Here is a 17,078-nt window from a genome sequence, read left to right on the forward strand (position 1 = left end):
CGTCACTCCCGTGAGTAAACTAAGGAAACACAAGGAAACTTGTGTAGGCTATGGGATTCATTAGTCTATTGATGACTCCACATTTTTATAGTCTATTCATATCATATCCGGTGCCGGATAAGATAAAAAGCACAAACAAGTGTTTTCTTTTAAAGTACTAGTACTAGTATAAGTACTTAGTTTAGTGTAATATTTTTTTAATTGGGTTTTTCCAAAATGTCTCGCGGGCCGGATCATATCTTACACGGGGTCGGATCCGGCCCGCGGGCCGGTGGTTGCCCATATGTAATCTAAATGAACATAACATTGAATTTAATAAAAAATATCATTAAATACATATGTTTTTTTAATAAGTTACAGCTAAAAACTTCTGTTTTCTACTATAAACTGCACTATTATGTTGATCTCGTCTTATTTCAAAACTAACTTTGCTGAACAAATCGGAGACAGTGCTGCCAAATAACGTCCAAATTTTCTTTAAATCAAAATACAATGGAAGTTTAGATTTATAAGAATTTCTTTGCCTCGTACCTAGCTAATAGGTTGCAGTATGTTGTACTGGATCTTACTAATTAGCTGAAGAACTACTCTTGTCTTCTTTTCACAAACAATAGTTTCATCAGCAACATTCATATTATAATGCAAATAAAAATTTTAACTACCAATAGACTAAACTTGAATGATATTTACTGCATCTACTTAAACTTAACTGGAATCTTCAGAATTCTATGTTAAAACTTTGAAATTAAGGTCCGATATGGTTTGTTATACAATAAGAATCAAATAATAAAGGAAGAGAAACATATTTCTTGCTTATCACAAATAATATCAAACTTAACAAATGAATTTTATATTACAGTACAAGTTTACCTAAACTTTTTGTTATATTAATACTTGGTAAAGTCTCTGTAATTACACCAGTTGCCACAGTTATATTATTCTCCCTGACAGTGAACTGTTGTCCCGGAATCATAACCATTTTCCATAACAAAGTGAGGTCTACTGAACCATGTTCACCTGGCATCAACATCTCTACACCTTTATCTAAAAGCAACAAAAAAATCTATGAAGTTGTACATTAGTAAAGTTTTCTAAATAGAGCAGTATAAATTTATTAATTAATGTGTAAAAACAATTTATTAAACTGGTAACCTATTATTGAAAAACATAGTACAAGAATATATGAACTTTGAGAATACTTTGTGGACCATAGGAATATAGTCCAGACACTTTAACACATAAGTATTCTTAAAGTTTTAGCTCCAACCGGTAATCTTAATTTTCTCTGTCTTGTTTATACTGCATTAAAAGAATGGAACGTAACTTTTTGAAAAAATATATGAATTAATTATTGTTGGTTAAATAACTTACCTAAATCAATTCTACAGGCTACATTCCAAGTTTTGCTAAATAATTGTTGACAATATTTTCCAGTTATTGGCCTTGTTCTTCCTCCTTCTTTACTTGAAAGGAAATAAATACTAGCCTTAAATCTATTAGTGATTTTTAAACATCCCACTGCACTCAACAGCATCCCTTTAGAGACATCTTTCAGTTTTAATCCCCTTAGAAGAGCTCCTACATTGTCACCAGCTTTGGCCTAAAAATTTCAACAAACTTCAAGAAAATATTTCATAATCACAGTAAATTGGATACGATGTAAACACTATTACTTTCATGCAACTGATGAAATCGATAAAGAAATGTCATTTAAATGCATATATACACCTTATTTCATGTTTCTGAACTGGAAGGTTAAGGAAGTCTTCGGCAGAGTTTTCTTGTCTTGTTTCCGATGGCGCAAATTAAGAACTAACTACAAACTACTGAGCGACAATGTACGAGGAATAAAAGGAGGGTCCAGCCATTATCGACATGGATGAAACGCATCCATGTTCTCACACTTACTAAAAAGCTTGGTCTGATAATATTAACAAATGGATAGGAAAACCAATACTGAAGAAGTAGTGCTAATCATGTTCATGCAGGATGGGTAAATAAATTTATACCAAATGTTTCGTTTATTTTAAAATGCAAATGCGGTAATCAAAGTGATACCGAATTTACCACCACAAAGCGTTCTCGTTATTAATAATGCACAATGAGCAATCTGAAAAATCACCTACATCCACATCTCGATAAGTTGAAATAGTTACATGCTAATAGTAGAGTTATATAATATAAAGATGTACATGGCGATAATACTTTGAAATTGCCACCAAAGCACTTCGATCTTAATACCATATTTTTCGACAATTTTTCACCAAACTGATTACACTGTTTACACCACTACTACACAAACACTCACGATTCTGTCTGACGCGCATTTCGATAACCAAGTTATCGTCTTCAGAGACTAAAATCTAATATTTCTTAGAAGATGATAACTCGGTTATCAAAACGCGCGTCCGACAGTGTAATCGTGAATGTTAGTGTAGCGGTAGTATAAACAATTATTCAGTATGAATATCGCCAACGGTTCCAGAAATTCCAAATTAATTGTTCACCAATATAACAAAATCTCTGTCATTTGCTCTCAAATAGGAAAACAATTTCTTAAATTGGAAACAGCTATAAGAGAATATATTGAAGAATTCTTAGCCTACTAAAGAACCAAACAAAAATTTCAATGTCAAAATATTTTATTACTCAACATATTCTCCTCTTAATTAGATACATTTATTACAGCGAATATGCATCATCTCTAGACCTTTAAAAAATGTTTCTTCTTACTCTGCAAACCAGACCTCCACAGCTTTTATTACCTCCTCGTTGGAAGAAAATTTACTACCTTTTAAACTTTTTTTCAGTTGAGGAGAGAGATGATAGTCGTATGGAGCCAAATCTGGTGAATAAGGGGGGTGTTCTAGTAATTCAAACCCTAAATCACGAAATTTTTTGCACGGCAACATGAGATTTGTGTGCAGGAGCGTTGTCCTGCAAAAACAAAACACCTTTGGATAGCTCAGTAATGTTGAATAGTAATCTCCAGTTATTGTTCTACCCTTATCCAAAAAATCAATCATGATTACTCCATGGCAATCCCAAAAAACTGAAGCAAATCTTTTCTAGCATATTTTTGGACACGAAACTTCTTAGGTCTTGGAGAACTAGAGTATCGCCATACCATCCATTGTTGCTTTGTTTCTGGATCGTAGAAATGTATCCAAGTCTCATCTGTAGTAACAATTCGGTTTAAGAAGTCTACATCGTTTTCAAATCGAGCACAGATTGAACGCGATGCTTCTACCCTTTCACGCTTTTGGTCAACATTCAAACATTTGGGGGATCCATTTTGCAGCATTTTTTGTCATGTCCAAATTGACGTGAACAATATGATGAACGCATTCGTATGAAATATTCAGTGCTTCAGATATCCATTTTAGCCCAATTCGACGGTCTGATAAATCATGTCATGAACTGCATCGATATTTTCGGGGACTGACACAGAAACTGGTCTTCCCGATCGGTCATCATCTTCAATGGCAAATTTACCTCTTTTGAAGCTTGCAGTCCAATTTTTCACGGTCGCATACGAAGAACATTGATCGCCAAGGGTATTAAGCATATCTTCGTAAATCTGCTTACCTCTTAACCCTTTTAAATACAGGTATTTGATGATGGCTCAATACTCCAATTTTTCGATTTTCACAATTTTAGTGAACATCTTTTTTCTTTTAATTTATTGCCTAACTCTGGTTTACTTTTTTAACGTCAAACTTTACACTGGTACTTCTAACAAGTCCGTTGCTATGGTAACGCAATATTTTGTTTACGCATGGAACTTGTCTAGGCTAACTAGATATCAATACATCCTCGTGGATGTAGCAATACATCACTTATTAATCTTGATGAGAATGACATTTCTGATGATGTTCTAGTAAATTCTGAGAGGGGAAACAATAAACTCGCATTAACTATTGCAAGTAAAATTAGACAAGTTGTAAGTCTCTATCTTGAACAAGACAATTTGTTTGGATATGTTACCTAGCCAAATCTTATTCTGCCATTTAGAAAAGCATAATGTGAAATATGCTGGTAATTTATTTAATGTGAAACCAAGTTTATTGGATTGTTAATAGCTCTTAACTATATGGGAAACAAATTGAATAAGACCAAGTGCCAAGTTTGGAAAGCTAACAATGCAAAGTCATCAAATTCGAAAAAATGGCTGGAGAATTTGTTGCTTATTGGTTGCCATGAAATTAAATAACAAGACAACAAGAAAATTTAATTTTGAGGCATTTTTTTCAAAAAGTTTGGCATATTTCTTGCTCTAGAAAATTTTAAAAGTAAAATCCATTAGCAACTAGGGAATAAGCTCATAGACATTTTTAAAACTATGAAGCTAGCAAAATTCGATTTTGAGAAATCGACTGGAGCAACAAAATTAAGCTTTGGTAACTATTCAGCAACAAATTCTTTAATTTACTGACTTCTTATGGTTAGCTTGCCAGACCTGTAAGTGACATATTATTAGTTATCATTATGGAATTTTTTTCTGTGATGTTTAATAAGTGTTTATATACCTCAGTAACACTTTTCTTGAACACCTGAATATCTGTAACAACAGTTTTTAGTTGAGTATCAAAACCCAATAGTTCTGCATCCTGAGATCTCTTTATTACCCCTCTTTGTATAGTACCAACGACTACAGTACCTCTACCGGGTACTGTAAATGCATTATCTATAGGTAACATAAAAGGCGATGTGATATCTCTCTTAGGGTCTGGTATATAGTTGTCTAAGTAGTGTAGTAGTTGAATAATCGACTCTTTACCATACTGTGAATTATTTTCATTTAGAACATCCAATGCAGAACCAAACACAACTGGAGCATTGGAACCATCAAAGCCAAAATCTTCTAGTAATTCTCTGATTTCCAATTCAACCAATTCCAATATCTAGAAAAAAATATATAACTACTTATATAAAACAGTAAAATTTTTATTATATACGAGGGCTATGCGAAAATATTCTGACTTAACAAAGAAACAAGATATTTTTTCCATAATAATTTTTATTTTCGTCGTTTAGTACTATTTGGTGAACTTTTTCGATGTTGCTGTATTTGGCCAGCCCGAACGCACGTCGTCAATCAAGCTCATATTGCTACATTTAAATTCAATTGCCCAAAATATTACGGTCGTAAATGAATCACCGTCTAACTCTTCTTTCGGCTGCTTATGCTTTTTATTATTCAAAAGCAAATATTTAATGATGGCCTGATAGTCATTCCTTTTCACTTTTTGCTTTTTCAAGCAGAAACTGAGAGTCCAAAATGGCTGAAATTTTATTGAGAACCTCTGCATGCATGCATACCCAAATATATTTCTCAATATACAAGCCCCTTATATTTTTCAAATTATTATGATTGAAATTATATAGGGTATATTATATAGAGTAAATGAAAAGGTCTCTTTTTTTATTCCTCATAAATCCGAACTTACCAATCCAATCAACCTCAAATTAAGTTTCTCTATTAAATGAATTATTTAGCTATAAGAATATTCTTAGTGTATTTAGTACTAATAATGGAGAATGAACTGAATGAGATTTTTAAAAAAAGTAAAATTGACTCACGGTGTACATAAGTGGGTGAATATTGGATCACCCCATGGTCAACAATGGGTCGAGTTATTTTAGATACCAAATTAGAAAAAAAAAACAGTAAAAATGAAACAATTTATTTAATATTACGAGGAACAAAAACATCCCAATGAAACAAAAATTTGCTCTAAGAAAAACATTTAAAAAAGTTCTGTCGTACGCAAATAAAACGGAAAATATAATTCTTTTAAAAATGTAACTTTCTAAACATTAAAATCAAGTAAGGCACAGTATTAAATCAAATAATCATCACAGTTTTCTTCTATCAAAATAAAATCTAAATTAGCGTTTAATTACAAAGGAACTTTCAAACTAGAAGTAGTAAAATCTGTCTATTAATATTATTTATTAAAAACTTGCACGAGTAGGGATCAAAACTTTTATGTCTAGAAAGTTAAATTCAAGCATTATTTAACATAGAAGATTAAAAGTAAGACATGATTGCTGCCAAGCAGTACTACCACTTCAGGTAGGAGTTGGTAATAGAAACTTAATATTATCATCCTTAACATATGCCGAATCTGGAATATTTCGTTGAACGTCCTTTTACGTATCTCAGGTACCTCGCATTCTACTCCAATACGTAATTCCAATACTTTAGTGACATAGTATAAGAGTTGGTTTGTAGATGAAAATTAAACTAATATATATTCACCTTTACGTGGCATTCTTTACAAAGGGTTTATAAGTTTCTTCATCCTCCAATCAGCTCCCTTCAACAGGTGAGTTAGTGAAGCTTTTTTCCCTGTAGATCTTTCTTCCTTTTTAATCTTCGCAATCTCGTCCTTTTCTGGCGTGTCAGATGCAATAAGAGATCTACCTAATCGCCTGTGTTTTCTTTTATTACTCCTTGCAGCTGCTTTAAAAATTTTTTGGAATTCTTCCAGTGAAATTATCCGTGCAGTTGAGCACTGCAGAGCTATTATCAATGTCTTATTTTGGTGGAGGGTTATTAATTGGTAACTAAACTGCATGATCAGCAGACTCATTCATACCACAAATAGTTGTGGACCCCGACATTACACTTGATTTTCATTATCATTAATAACTTTGCTTTTGGTCTTTTGATTTGACACTGTCAAGTTTTTATTCTTGCCAACAGAGCCTAATTGTTTTTCAGTATGGGTTCTATCAGTGACACTACTCGGCATAAAGTCTTCTTCATTAAATATATTTCTGTCAAATGAATATATACTGGTTTTATTGAGAAAGTTCTTTATGTTTACCGGCATCATACACCTTTCAAAAGCTTTACTTTAACAAGTACACAGTGGATCGTGATTTACTGAGTACACAAGCAATAAGATTTTTTTATTAAAATATTTTCGTGACATCACAAAGAATCAGGAGAAAACAAGTGCGAATAGTAACGCGGGAACTAAACAAGAGGGGGTTGCATTCGGGGGATTATGTAGCGGGACAAGCCGCAGCGCTAGCCGTGTGAATTTCGTCTGTGGATGACCCAGTGTACCTAACTAACACCGTTTATTCGGTGATCCTGTCTGTTTAAAACACGTTTTTAATTGGAAGATAGTTCCTCTAAAAATAAATCAGACAGAGAATTTCTAAAATAAAATCTTTGGACCTTCCTAAAATTTATAATATGCCAATTTATTTTAATGCATGTCATGAATTAACAAAAATAAGGTTGTAATCTCTACAGGTAAAAACTATTTACAATTCAAGATCAAGTAGCCCTCGACTTTCTTAGATAGGATTATAATTTCGAATCTGCAGCATGTGTCAATTATTTCAGTTAATATTGTCATTTTTGCTTGTTTCGAAATTTGTGAAATCATAATGACACAAATGTTTAATAATACTTATTTAAAATTAAAATGCAATTTAACTGTTCATATGAAAGTTTTAAATGTATGTGGTGCTGTTGTACATGAAAACATTTCAATAGTACTGTTTAAATAGTTTCTAAATGTTTGAGAAGCAAACATTTATAGCCTTTTGAAACAAGGAAAGGATTTAAAAGTATTACAGTTGCACCTAAAATGTGAACTGGAAGTAATCCTATTCAAATCGAAATACAGAACTTCTTTTCAGATAAGTGCATTTATTTTTTTAACAAAGGAGATAGAGGGATAAACTGATTACAAATGCTCATCAAGCATTTATAGATGTTTGTCAATAGTTATAGACAATGCCAGTTACCATTCAAGATTAAAGAAACCGTTACTTACCAATTTATGAAAAAATGAACTCTCTGATTGGCTAATAACCAAAGAAATAGTGATAGAAGGGGGATTAGAGCTATTACTCTTACTATTTACTATAAAATAAAATCATAACATGTGTAATTATCGAATTGACCCTGGACTTCCTTATCTCATCTGCAATATGATACATAAATAATGTTGACAGTCTGGAAGTATCACAAATATTAATAAGTTCATCTCCAATTTCAGAAATTGAATTGCTGATTTCTTGAAGTTGAAATACAAATACAAAGATCATTTATGGTGATAAAGACAATTAAAAAGGGAAACATGACATTGTGACTGGTACTTTTCATGATGTACTATAAATTATCAGCCTCACTTTTTACAGATATAACATCGAGTGTAACAATAACCAGTGAGTTTCAAAATTATCAAAGACAAGTGTATGGGCAAAAGCATGGAAAAGAAATTAGGTGCCTAAATAATTGCCTTTAGAAGAGTGTATTAGAGCTTAAAAAATTAAAATATTATAGTTTTGAGTTTGTTAGAGTGAAAAGAAGATAGAGAAATATAAACTTGATGTGTCAAAAAAGAGAAATGAATTTCTAGTACTGCTTATGCACAAATAGTAATGTGATAGTAATTCAGATATTCATAGATCAATTTAATAAATAAAATATTTTGTCCAATATGGCAATATTTAACTAAGTACTGAAACATTATATATGCTTATATGCATATTAGTTATTGAGAATTATTTTATTTTAATGTTTCAGATTTCTACATGACTAATAATTTATGAATCGCAATTCTTTCTCTTTGTTAATTATTTAATTTTACTAAATTATTGTTTTCTTTTGTTGGAAGGGACAAACTCAAAAAAGCATCACATCCAAAGTTGATGAATAGACTCTATCTTGTAGCCTCTAGTTTTCCCAGAAAACCCACAACTCTATGCACACACCTCTGTTTCATTTGTTTTTATTTATTTGGAAGATGTCAAGGATAAAGTAGTTAATTCTGCAATGAATTACCTTAACTTAGTTACTATATTATCACTAGTACCTAACTACACACCCATCAAAATTATACTGCCCATCAATTCACAATATATTTGCCAGACATATACATATCTATAATTAAATAAAATTAAAACCAAAAATCCAATGTCAAATGATATTTTGATAAAGGCCAAAATTGAGCTAAACTGTCAAAAAAGATTTTTTAGAAATAAAATTGAAACTAGACTAAATCAAGCATATTATCCAATGAAAAAAACTGAATAATTTTTATATATATGAAGAAAATTACATACTTCCTGATCCACTAGATCTGCTTTATTAATATAAACAATAATTTTTGTTATTCCAACTTGTTTAGCCAATAATAAATGTTCTCTAGTTTGTGGCATCTGACCATCAGTTGCTGCAACCACTAATATAGCTCCATCCATTTGAGACACTCCAGAAATCATATTTTTTATAAAATCTGCATGGCCAGGACAATCTGTGTGAGCATAGCTTCTTTTATTTGTACTATAACCAATATGAGCAGCATTTATTGTAATTCCTTGAATGTAATCACAATTAATAAATTGCTACCCTCTCTGATGTTTAATACCTCTTGCTTTTTCTTCTGGAGCATTATCTATCTGATCATAAGGTACATATTTCGCTAATCCATCTTTTTGTAATACCTTAGTTATTGCAGCAGTCAAAGTTGTTTTCCCATGATCCACGTGCCCAATTGTACCCACATTAATATGTTTTCTAACATTAGTACAATAATTTCCAAAAAGTTTTGGCAAGTTTTGTTTTTCTTTATTTAGATAGTTTGGGCTAAAATATGAAAATAGACGAACAAAATCCAACGGTGTTTTAGAATTTTTTTTTAAAATATATTTTGGAACAATATGTTGAATGTAGTAAATAAGCATTATTTATTATATCACAGTTAATTAACTACATTAACCTCACTTATCTTAGAAATTAATATTATCACCAACTGAAATAACTGCGGAACTCCTCATCTCCTCATTAATCCGTCTTTTACTATCACAATGTGGTAAAACCACAGAGCACACCCTAAAATGTAGGGTATGTTCCATGGGTAAACCTGGTTAAAAACGAGAGCTCTTTCACAAAGCATGGAACGGAATGCGCCACGATTATTTCAGAAATAAAAAAATAAACTCACAATTTCTATTATATTTGATTTGATTGATATATAATGATTAGAAATTAAATCGCAGTTACTTTTTGTTATAACTGTAATTGATTTTAATTCAAATATTTCAACTTTTTCACCTAAAAGTTCATGACGCATATTTCACTCCGCATTTAATTCGCTCCATGTGAACGTAATGGGAGAGACAACAGCATAACAAAATATGCGTCAAAGTGCTAATTGTCTCTCTATTTCCGCAACGTCTTATTGAGCCCTTAAGATGGCGACACGCTTGCTTAATTTGTGACGTCGCAAAATTGGATTGTATGAGGTTAATGAGCAGAAATCCTCTGGTCATATAAGTAATACTTCTATGTGGACAGCTTAAACGGGAGGAATGTACCACTATTAAGGTGCCGACGATAAACTATTTTCTCTTTTGTTCCAGATATCTCGTAGAAACCGTTATCATTCTGTTTTTCTTAGTCGGAACAGCTTCCACTTTAGAAATTGCCCATATAGGTATATTACATATATGACTCTGGTATGTTCTGTGAGTCATTCATCCATAGATTAACCATATACTATGAAGACCATAGATCAATCACAATCTGAAGTAAACCACAAAACATACCAACATACCTAACCTAACCCAACCAAAGGTATGTTCTGTGAAGTGAACCGTCCTGTTAAAGAGTCCTTGGGTTAAAAGAGTATTGAGAAAGAAGAGTCATTCTTTTCAGTTTTATTGATAGCAACATCAGTAATTGCAAATATACAATATAATACGTTAAAAAATGGTTATTAATGCAAGTACTTACTTAAAACCTATATCTACGTTACTAAAAGTAAAATTAGATAATACCAAAAGTAAGGTTAGTTCTCGTAATTTCTTATTTCTTTTGTATTTTAACAAACCTTGTTTTTAGATACCAACTTCGGAGACGACAGTAAAAATATTTAATTTGCTAAAAAAATCCAACTCTCCATTAGGTCCCCAAAATCAAATTGAAAAAATCCAAATACAACAGTGGATTGAATATGCTCAAGTATATGGTGTTCATGTTGATAGTTCTTATAATGCAAAAATTGTTTTAAAAGTAATTATTATTTGCAATATATTCGCAAAAATTTTCTTAATCTCATTCTAAAAAATCGACTTTTCAATGAGTATTGAAGTGATTAATAAAGTATGTTCGATTTTTCAGGAACTTAATAATATTTTAGCCCTCAAGACATACTTAGTTTCACATAGGTTAACAATCGCTGACATATTATTCTTTTATATGCTTTTAAGAGTAATGGTAAGTAATTACTATTGCTACTATAGGTTTATTGAAAATTTTCTTTTATTAATTTGTAAATTTAATGTGATAAACTTTTTAGGAAACTTTATCGAATCTTGACAAGGAAAAATATTTGAATGTTTGCAGGTGGTTTGATAATATACAAAATGACACATTATTAAGAGATAATAATAAAATCATAGATTTTAGATCTAATTTCCTAGCTACATTGGTACCAGCAAAACATTAAAACAACTAAAATAAGTAATTTACAGAATAAAATTGTCTAACATAGTCATTTGTTTCATTGGCAGTTTTGGGTACCTCAAAAATTGCGTTGGTTGTTTTGGTTTTAACAAATATCATTTTTGTCAATTAGCCCATGGAAATTTTAATAATTTAGCGCAGACTAAGAAATAACCTCGGGGATTAAGGCTTTAGTAAACTGAAAACTAAACTACTGACAATGACAAACTAATAATCTAAAGTATGTTTTGTTTCATTCTGCCTTAAATGTAGACTGTAGAATGTGATTGTTCTGAAAGAGTGAGACTGGAGTGGGAGTCAGTTTGTACAAGCACTTTCCATTATCCCATTACCTTTACTGTTTGAAGGTACTGGCACCACCTGTTGATATTGATCTGACACACATTGGTATTCCTGTTTCAGGTCTTGTCGATTTTTGTTCCATTTTCAAATATCTGGGTTTCTACTAGAAGCTAGATGTCATGTTAAAACAATAGCCTCATTACTATTTGGTACTCGAACAATGGAATTAACTTCTAAAAGCTCGATATCCTCTACAAATGGTTCATATTTTTTTTGTCTCACATGTTTTATATATACTGGACCAGGAGTATTTAAGCCAAGTAGGAACAGCCATTAGCTGATCTTCGAGGATGATGTATTACAGTACATAATACTGCTTGAATGGAGTGATTCAGTCAGAACTTGCTGCCGTTCTCTGATATTCAATTTTTTTGGCTTTAGAGCAAGTAGAATCGGTTCCAAATACCCCCATTATTTCATTCACATTATCTGTTTTGTCTTTGATTTTAGGGTGTTGTATGACTTATGACAAACCCATTTTGTATTAAATAAGTTTTTAGTACATCATACGTGAACGAGGATCCTCGTTAATTATGTAGATACAGAGTAACATGTACACTAGTTACAGCTTTTGAGAAGCAGCAGAAATCACGTCAGTTAAAGCTGTTGACGTTTTTTTCGTATAGCTAATCTGTTTCTTATTTTTTGAGACACATATTTGCTCAAAGTGTCCCTTTTTCCCATAATAAGAACAAAAAGGATTATTTGCAGGGCACTGACTACAAGGGTGTTATGATTTTCCACAGTAATAACATTTACGGAAGGCGGCAGCAGTTGCAGACTCGTTTTGATCACTTTTTGTAATTAACGTAGGATTAGATTTATGTGGGTCAGCATTGATTTGAAAACTAGGTGAGTTTTGATATGCTCTCAAATGTTGTTCGCCATTTCTAGCAACCTAGTAGAATCAATAGCTTGTGACAAATTTGTCTTTGCATTATATATGATGAACTCGACCTGCTATAAAATAATCTCTTGTAAAATTGTCTATGTTTTTATCAGTAGACACATCTTGAAAATTGCAATCCTTACGCATCTGTTTTACAATTTGTACATATTGATCTAACGTCTCACCAGGTTGTTGCTTTCTGGATGATAAGGAATGTCTGGCAAATATTTCTTTTTTGATTTGCTATATAGATTCTCCAGTCTTAATGGCATCTTCGCAGCTTGAACATTCTTTAATGTATTATTTATAGTTGGACTGACGTATTAATAAGTTTATTTTGAGCAGTGATGGATTTATGCTTAAACACTTCTAGATCTAGGGCGGCATCATTTTTGAAATGCCAAAATTTTATAGACGAAGTGAAGACAATAGAATTTTTTTTATGAAAAATTTTCTATGAAATATACACTGAAAAAACAGTTAACTGGGCTTACGAAAAAAAATTTGGACCCGTAACTTTTCTTAATTCGTACAAAATTTTTTTTTTAAATAATTTTCTTGGTTCTAAGTTTTGTTCCTTGAATGAAGTTAACAGTTTCTTCAGTGTATTATAATTCAATTTATCAATTTACTTCTTAATTTGTGGGTAAGATGTCAATTTTTCAATAGATCAATTATAGTCTCTATCGAATAATGTTCTTGGACGCAACGTTTTACAACATTTCAATAACTTTTCAAATTAAGGATGCTTGTTAAAATCTCTAGAAAATAATGGTTTGGATATAATGAACTGTCGTGATCAATCTCAGATAATGCGAGCATTATATCAGGTGTATATTCAGACAAGAATCAAAACAATTAATCCTTTAGTAGATTATGTTCCTTGTGCCGCACATTCGTTGAATTAAGTAAGATCATGTGCTGTTGAATCGGTAACAGCTGCAGCGTCGATATACATCAAAAGTCTTTCTTCGAGGTTTTTCATTACTTTTGACAATCATCGTTCAGGATGCGCTGCAGCGAGAGTCGAGTCAAGTTTAAGGTTGGAGCGCGCTGCATAGTGGAGCGGCGAGGACTTTGAAGAACCGATGCCCTAACTTTGTCGCTCCTCGCAAGGACGACTTCTTCTTCATAACTGATCCAGTTGTGCGAAAAGAGGCAACCCAACGAAGTATTGTGTTGCGATCAGGTATCGAACCATTTCGTGGAACATTGAACTCTGTTCGGAAAAGCCCTTGAAGAGTAATAACAGATTCATTACTTTTGAAGAAATGTTCAACAGCAAAACGCAATGCGCCTTTGGTACTAAACTGGACTCCCTAACTTAACAAAATATCCAGCCCTCGCCCCTCCGCTCCGCTCCTCCCACTGATCAACTCAAATTCGTGCGTTCTTTTTGCGCCACTCACTATATGCAGTGTATCACGAGTCATTGGAATGTGGACATTCGAATTTTTTTGAGTACTCCAGCTACAGATTATTCAGGAGAAAAAGATCTTTTCGCACTCTAAAAAGAGTAAAAACATATTTACGCACAAGCATGGGCCAAGATAGATTTAATGCTCTTGCATTACTGTCTATTTTTCAAATTGATTAAAATAAAAAAAATATTTATTTTTCTTAAGTTTATAACTTAATTATCTATATTTACTATTTACACTTAAAAATTATACTTAAATATAATAAAGTTATTTTGAAATAAAAATTTTGGATCAAAATTAATGGAATCCATTTTATTAAGAAAGGCGGGTCTTAGGGCGGCAGAAAGCCTAAATCCGTTATTGGTTCTGAGAGTTTTTCATTTCGGCAGCCTCCAAGACATTTTCAAAAATTGGTATGTAGAGGGCTTAATTGCTAGCAGCATTTCCGAAGTCATACTCTGGATTGAGTAGTTTTCCCATATTAATCAGTTTATTAAATTGTAATGTTAGGTTTTAACACACTGTAAAATAATCTACAGTCATAAAAAATTTACCTGACAGTGACATTAAATAATACGAGATATCAGACTACAGGTAACAATGAATATAGAACACACAATTTAAAAAAATATTAAACTTAATTTGCTCAATTGGGGTAATTGAATTCAATTATTTAAATATTATCTCTAAATTGGGACACTGTATAGTATTTCAACAACTTATAGACGGTATCTGAGAACTATTAATTTTTATATGAAACCTCATCAGAGTATAGTTCAGAATCCAAGAAAGAGCTTTTACTACCAAAACCTATGTAAAATTTGATAAGACTCAAAAGTCGTAAATTTATGCCATTTCGGAGGGCCGTAAGAGTCATGTATAAATATAAGGGTGTGTCTATTGCTTCTCATATATTAACCAGTCTAGTCACTTTCTCAGAGCGTGAAAAATACTATAAATGTTATTGGGGTTTCTTATCTTGATTGAAAACTTCGCTTAAATACCTTGGGAACGCGTAGACTGATCCATTTGAAATTTAAATTGTATCCTTAAGTCTACAATCCCTTGAAGTTCTGAACATTTTCAGGTTAATATTTAAAAAAAGATATATACTTTTGATTTGAACTTGATGACACAATGGCATCAGCATAACGTTTGTCGTCTTCTGCATCTAAGTTTTCATTCTTCCCAAACCACTTAAAATTCATCTCTCAATTATTTTCTTGCGTGTATTAAATTCAATTATTCTTTACATTACTTGACTTGATGGATTATCGAGTTTATTGAAATTTTAAGTTCCTTTACAAAAACTTGATTTTCGAGATTATCTGCAATATTGACACCAAAACATAAATCTTGTTTTTTTGTGTGTTATTTGATTATGAAAGAGAATTTATTGGATAGAATTCGAGAAATAATTGTTAATATATTTAGTTATTGACTCTATAATATTGTGAAATGAAATCACCTATTTTCGGAATCTTATTAATTTTGACATGTTTATAACTAATTGATTCCACTATTCATAAAATAAAATGATAGAGTTTTTCAAAATCTATCAATTCTATCAAGAATCCAATTAAATGCCTGGATAAGTTTTCGAAATTTTCACTAAAAATTCCTATTTATAGAGGGTGTTTCAAAAGTAATGTCTCTTTTCTTATTTAAAAATTCTTACACCTCTAAACACAACGTGAATCGGTAAGGCTAAACTCTAATTCTATAAAAAGTGAATTGCTAAATTTTTTTAATCATTCTGTGTTTGTTTATTGACGATGTCGTACGTTTTTATAATAAATAGTACGTCGAACTCCGATAATTCGAATTCCTCGTTAATTCGAACTTTTGCGTCGGTCCCTTGACATTCCTATACTAACACATGTAAAAAAACCTCGATAATTCGAACTTTTGAAGTTCGAATTATCAAAAAAATTCGTATTTTCTGTGTTAAAATTACCGAAAAATTCGAATTTTTGGCGTTTAAATAATTGAAAAGTTCGAATTTTTGATGTTCGAATAATTGAAAAATTCGAATTTTTCTTGTATAAATTATGTATGTACATATGTATTAAAAAATTCGAACTGTTAGTGTTGAAAAAAATTGAAAAATTCGAATCTTCAGATTCTAGGTAAGACGACGATATTTTGTCGAATCACTCGATTTGCTTCAAAGGAAAAAATCGTCAGCATGAAGCAATCTAGCATAGCTGATTTCTTTACAAAAAAATAAATATATGTATTTTTTTTTATTTTAAGATAAATAATCGGTCCTTTTTAGAACCAAAAATTCTTCAAACGTATACAAATTATTATTTTAAATAAATAAATAAATAAATAAACATGTTATATACCCATAACATATTTATTTATTTATAAAATGGAAAGATGCATCGAAATGCATACCTACATATATGTATGTAAATGTGCACAACTCCGATAATTCGAACACCTCGATAATTCGAACTTTTGCTACGGTCCCTTGCAGTTCGAATTATTGGAGTTCGATAAACTCAATAGCAAAAAAACCACTTCATATTTTTTGTATTGTGAGAGTTACATGAAGAAAATTCTGGAAGGACATTTATATAAAACGCAATTGTATTAAATATCATAAACACTTCATCAGCAATTATTTTATTATAAACACAAATATTTGTAAACAACTTGGTAATGAATATATGTATCGCTCTTGAATATATAGTTCATTCAATGAATATTAGCTAGTTCCCTTTTGAGATTAATTGTATTCATTCAATTATTGTAAAATAAATTTTTGAAAATAATTTTCGAAGACCGAAAGTTATAATTGGCGCAGTCATTCGGATTAGTGCGGTCGCGATTTTTCATGCAAAGTGCGATAAAAAATTCCGACTACGTACTTCAGTACAGCAGAACTAGATCTACGTGTTCAACGAGGAACTTCAGG

At 31.5% G+C, this 17,078-nt stretch overlaps 2 protein-coding genes across 2 annotated transcripts; one reads left to right on the forward strand and one right to left on the reverse strand.

Annotated features, from left to right (window-relative positions):
* Nucleotides 1-296: 296 nt before the first annotated feature.
* On the reverse strand, nucleotides 297-9,872 carry LOC130442508 (elongation factor Tu-like). The gene is made up of 5 exons (XM_056776672.1): nucleotides 9,402-9,872; nucleotides 9,097-9,350; nucleotides 4,530-4,904; nucleotides 1,372-1,600; nucleotides 297-1,044 (listed from the first exon to the last, which is right to left on the reverse strand). The coding sequence occupies exons 1-5, from the start codon at nucleotides 9,715-9,717 to the stop codon at nucleotides 854-856; spliced, it is 1,365 nt and encodes a 454-aa protein (XP_056632650.1). The 5' UTR covers nucleotides 9,718-9,872; the 3' UTR covers nucleotides 297-853.
* A 741-nt stretch (nucleotides 9,873-10,613) lies between these two features.
* Nucleotides 10,614-11,527, forward strand: LOC130442390 (eukaryotic translation elongation factor 1 epsilon-1). Its single transcript, XM_056776456.1, has 4 exons — nucleotides 10,614-10,822; nucleotides 10,877-11,047; nucleotides 11,156-11,251; nucleotides 11,334-11,527. The coding sequence occupies exons 1-4, from the start codon at nucleotides 10,745-10,747 to the stop codon at nucleotides 11,481-11,483; spliced, it is 495 nt and encodes a 164-aa protein (XP_056632434.1). The 5' UTR covers nucleotides 10,614-10,744; the 3' UTR covers nucleotides 11,484-11,527.
* Nucleotides 11,528-17,078: the final 5,551 nt, after the last annotated feature.

Source organism: Diorhabda sublineata, chromosome 4 (assembly GCF_026230105.1).
Source record: "Diorhabda sublineata isolate icDioSubl1.1 chromosome 4, icDioSubl1.1, whole genome shotgun sequence".
Lineage (NCBI taxonomy): Eukaryota > Metazoa > Arthropoda > Insecta > Coleoptera > Chrysomelidae > Diorhabda > Diorhabda sublineata.

Excerpts from the sequence above, each read along its gene's own strand:
- LOC130442508 (XM_056776672.1), bottom strand. The coding sequence starts at position 9,717 with ATGCTTATTTACTACATTCAACATATTGTTCCAAAATATATTTTAAAA. Across the intron at positions 9,351-9,401 it reads TCCAGAAGAAAAAGCAAGAG|GAATTACAATAAATGCTGCT; the intron begins GTATTAAACATC and ends ATTACATTCAAG. Across the intron at positions 1,045-1,371 it reads AGCCTGTAGAATTGATTTAG|ATAAAGGTGTAGAGATGTTG; the intron begins GTAAGTTATTTA and ends TGTTGCTTTTAG.
- LOC130442390 (XM_056776456.1), top strand. The coding sequence starts at position 10,745 with ATGGTTATTAATGCAAGTACTTACTTAAAACCTATATCTACGTTACTA. Across the intron at positions 11,048-11,155 it reads ATGCAAAAATTGTTTTAAAA|GAACTTAATAATATTTTAGC; the intron begins GTAATTATTATT and ends TCGATTTTTCAG. Across the intron at positions 11,252-11,333 it reads ATATGCTTTTAAGAGTAATG|GAAACTTTATCGAATCTTGA; the intron begins GTAAGTAATTAC and ends TAAACTTTTTAG.